Raw genomic sequence first — 2,645 nt, forward strand, 5'->3', positions numbered from 1 at the left:
ATCAAATACGTTAAGACATTAAATACATCAAATACATTAAGACATTAAATACATCAAATACATTAAGACATTAAATACGTTAAGACATTAAATACATAAAATACATTAAGACATTAAATACATCAAATACATTAAGACATTAAATACGTTAAGACATTAAATACATCAAATACATTAAGACATTAAATACGTTAAGACATTAAATACGTTAAGACATTAAATACATAAAATACATTAAGACATTAAATACATCAAATACATTAAGACACTAAATACATTAAATACGTTAAGACATTAAATACATCAAATACGTTAAGACATGTATTATGATCGTCAGACGAATTACTGTCATCACTGAACGACGATATGACATCATTTACTGTCAGATTTCTGACAGTGTAGTTTTTTTTTTGCTTGTCTGCCACTATTGCTTGCTAGACTAGCCTAGACCGTATTTAGAGGGAGATGGCAAAGACATGTGTTTTGATTGGTCCATCTGTATTTGTTGAGGCTTGTGATTGGATTGCAGATGTTTCAAATGGGTTTATGCATATAGAACTGTGAAGTTTTTCATTTCTTTCACTTAAAATTTAAACTTTTTCAAAAATCTAACTTCACAGACATCTAAAGATCAGTTATATATAACTAACTCATTTTTCTTCACAAAGATGACAGAACCTTAGGTCAGACAAGGTCTCCATTTTTTTAACCTTTATTTAACTAGGCAAGTCAGTTAAGAACAACTTCTTATTTTCAATGACAGCCTGGGTTAASTGCCTGTTCAGGGGCAGAAAGACAGATTTGAACCTTGTCAGCTAAAGGATTTGAACTCGCAACCTTTCGGTTACTAGTCCAACGCTCTAGCCACTAGGCTACCCTGCCACCCCATTTGTTGTTCTAGAAGTCATTGCATGTATATATTTTATTTTACTTGACTTGAGACTGAACTTGTAAAAACGTGTGATTCGACTTGACTTGCTCTTAGAATGTACTGTACGACTTGGACTTGAGTCGAGACTCGAACCATTCTACTWGGGACTCGACTTGAGACTCGTACCTTGTGACTTGAGATTTGCTTGTGACTTAAAAAATGGTGACTTGGTCCTACCTCTGCCTAAAAGAGACTCCCACAAGATATGCGAATGTATCTCTTTTCATGTAGGAAGTTCTAGGAACATGTTTCACTGACTCACATAATGACTAATTATGGTACACTATTCCCTATGTAGTGCACTACTTTTGACCAGGGCCCATAAAGCTCAGGTCAAAAGTAGCCATTGTGGATGTAACCCTTGTATTAGAGCGTTGAGCCAGTAACTGAAAGGTTGCTGGATTGAATCCCCGAGCTGACAAGGTAAAAATCTATCGTTCTACCCCTGAACAAGGCACTGTTCCCTAGGCCGTCATTGTAAATAAGAATTTGTTCTTAACTGACTTGCCTAGTTAAATAAAGGTTAAATAAAATTTWAAAAATGACCCGCCTGGTGTTTGTGTGTGTGTTTCAGGGCATGCTGGCCCTGCTGGTCATGTGCATCGACCGTCTCAACCTGTACAACAGCGCTGCTCACTTTGGGGAGCATGCTGGGGAAGAGGCTGGGGCGGCATGGAAGAACATCCTCAACCTACTCTACCAATTACTGGGTAAGAGAGATGGATCTTAGGGTTCTGTGTCAACTCTAAACACCTCTGTGCGCGCTGTGTGCGGTGTGCGTGTTGCGGTGTGGTGTGTCTGTGTGTGTGGGTTGTGTGTGTGGGTGTTGTGTGTGTGTGTGTGTGTTCGCGTCTTCGGTGTGTGTGTGCTGTGTAGGATTTGAATTTACGAAAGTGCAGGCAAAAGAGACCTGGCACGCTGGAACTAGAGGGCAACTCGTTAAAATATGGACCTGTTTCTGCCTCTGATGACATCATCACACACAACAGGCGAACAACACAACACCTCCAGGCTCTATATACGACCGATGCTATACTATAACGTATTACTAGACAAGGGTCTTTATCACAGCAGAGACTGCCTCTCCTCTTCTGACCACGAGAATAGAAGTATGACACCTCAAGCCCTGAGATCAGTGAATAAACATTTGTCGTTTAACTAGACAATTGTAAATAAAGGTTGTTTGAAACATTTATATTGACTGGTGTTAACAGCCCCCTTGTTGTCTACCACACTGATGTTGTGTTCCAAAATGGGGCTACCTCCTATTCACTATATAGGTGCACCTTGCGACTTTTGACAGCAGCCCTATGCGCTGTGGTCAAAACTAGTGCCACTATATAGGGGAAAGGCTGCCAATTTGGGATTCATACGCTGCCTGGACACTGCCCTGACAACTGCATCATGACATCCACGTGCCCAAGAGGCAGAACAGGACAAGTGGTAAAACACGGGTTCACTATTTTATTTATGGTTGAGAACTGCATCTCTTCCCTCGTCCGGCTCTCTCTCTCTCTCTCTCTCTTTTTTTTTCTCTCTCTCTCTCTCTCTTCGTTGTCTGTTTCTTCTTTCTCTCCTCGTTTCTCTCTCCCCTGTAAATAAAATAACTGTCCATGTCACTCTTCAGCTGAGGGCCAGGGAGGTGTGTGTGTGTGTGTGTGTGTGTGTGTGTGTGTGTGGTGTGTGTGTGTGTGTTGTGTGTGTGTGTGTGTGT

The 2,645-nt window shown here is 40.5% G+C and overlaps 1 protein-coding gene across 1 annotated transcript in view; it reads left to right on the top strand.

Moving 5' to 3' along the window:
- The window catches only part of LOC112072970 (ryanodine receptor 3-like), a 42,911-nt gene that overhangs the window by 39,153 nt on the left and 1,113 nt on the right, over window positions 1–2,645 (top strand). The window contains exon 8 of the mRNA XM_070439996.1: window positions 1,506–1,641. Within this exon, the coding sequence (XP_070296097.1) occupies window positions 1,506–1,641 (136 nt within the window). The remainder of the gene's footprint in view (window positions 1–1,505; window positions 1,642–2,645) is intronic.

The sequence above is a fragment of the Salvelinus sp. IW2-2015 genome, unplaced genomic scaffold (assembly GCF_002910315.2).
Source record: "Salvelinus sp. IW2-2015 unplaced genomic scaffold, ASM291031v2 Un_scaffold2110, whole genome shotgun sequence".
NCBI lineage: Eukaryota > Metazoa > Chordata > Actinopteri > Salmoniformes > Salmonidae > Salvelinus > Salvelinus sp. IW2-2015.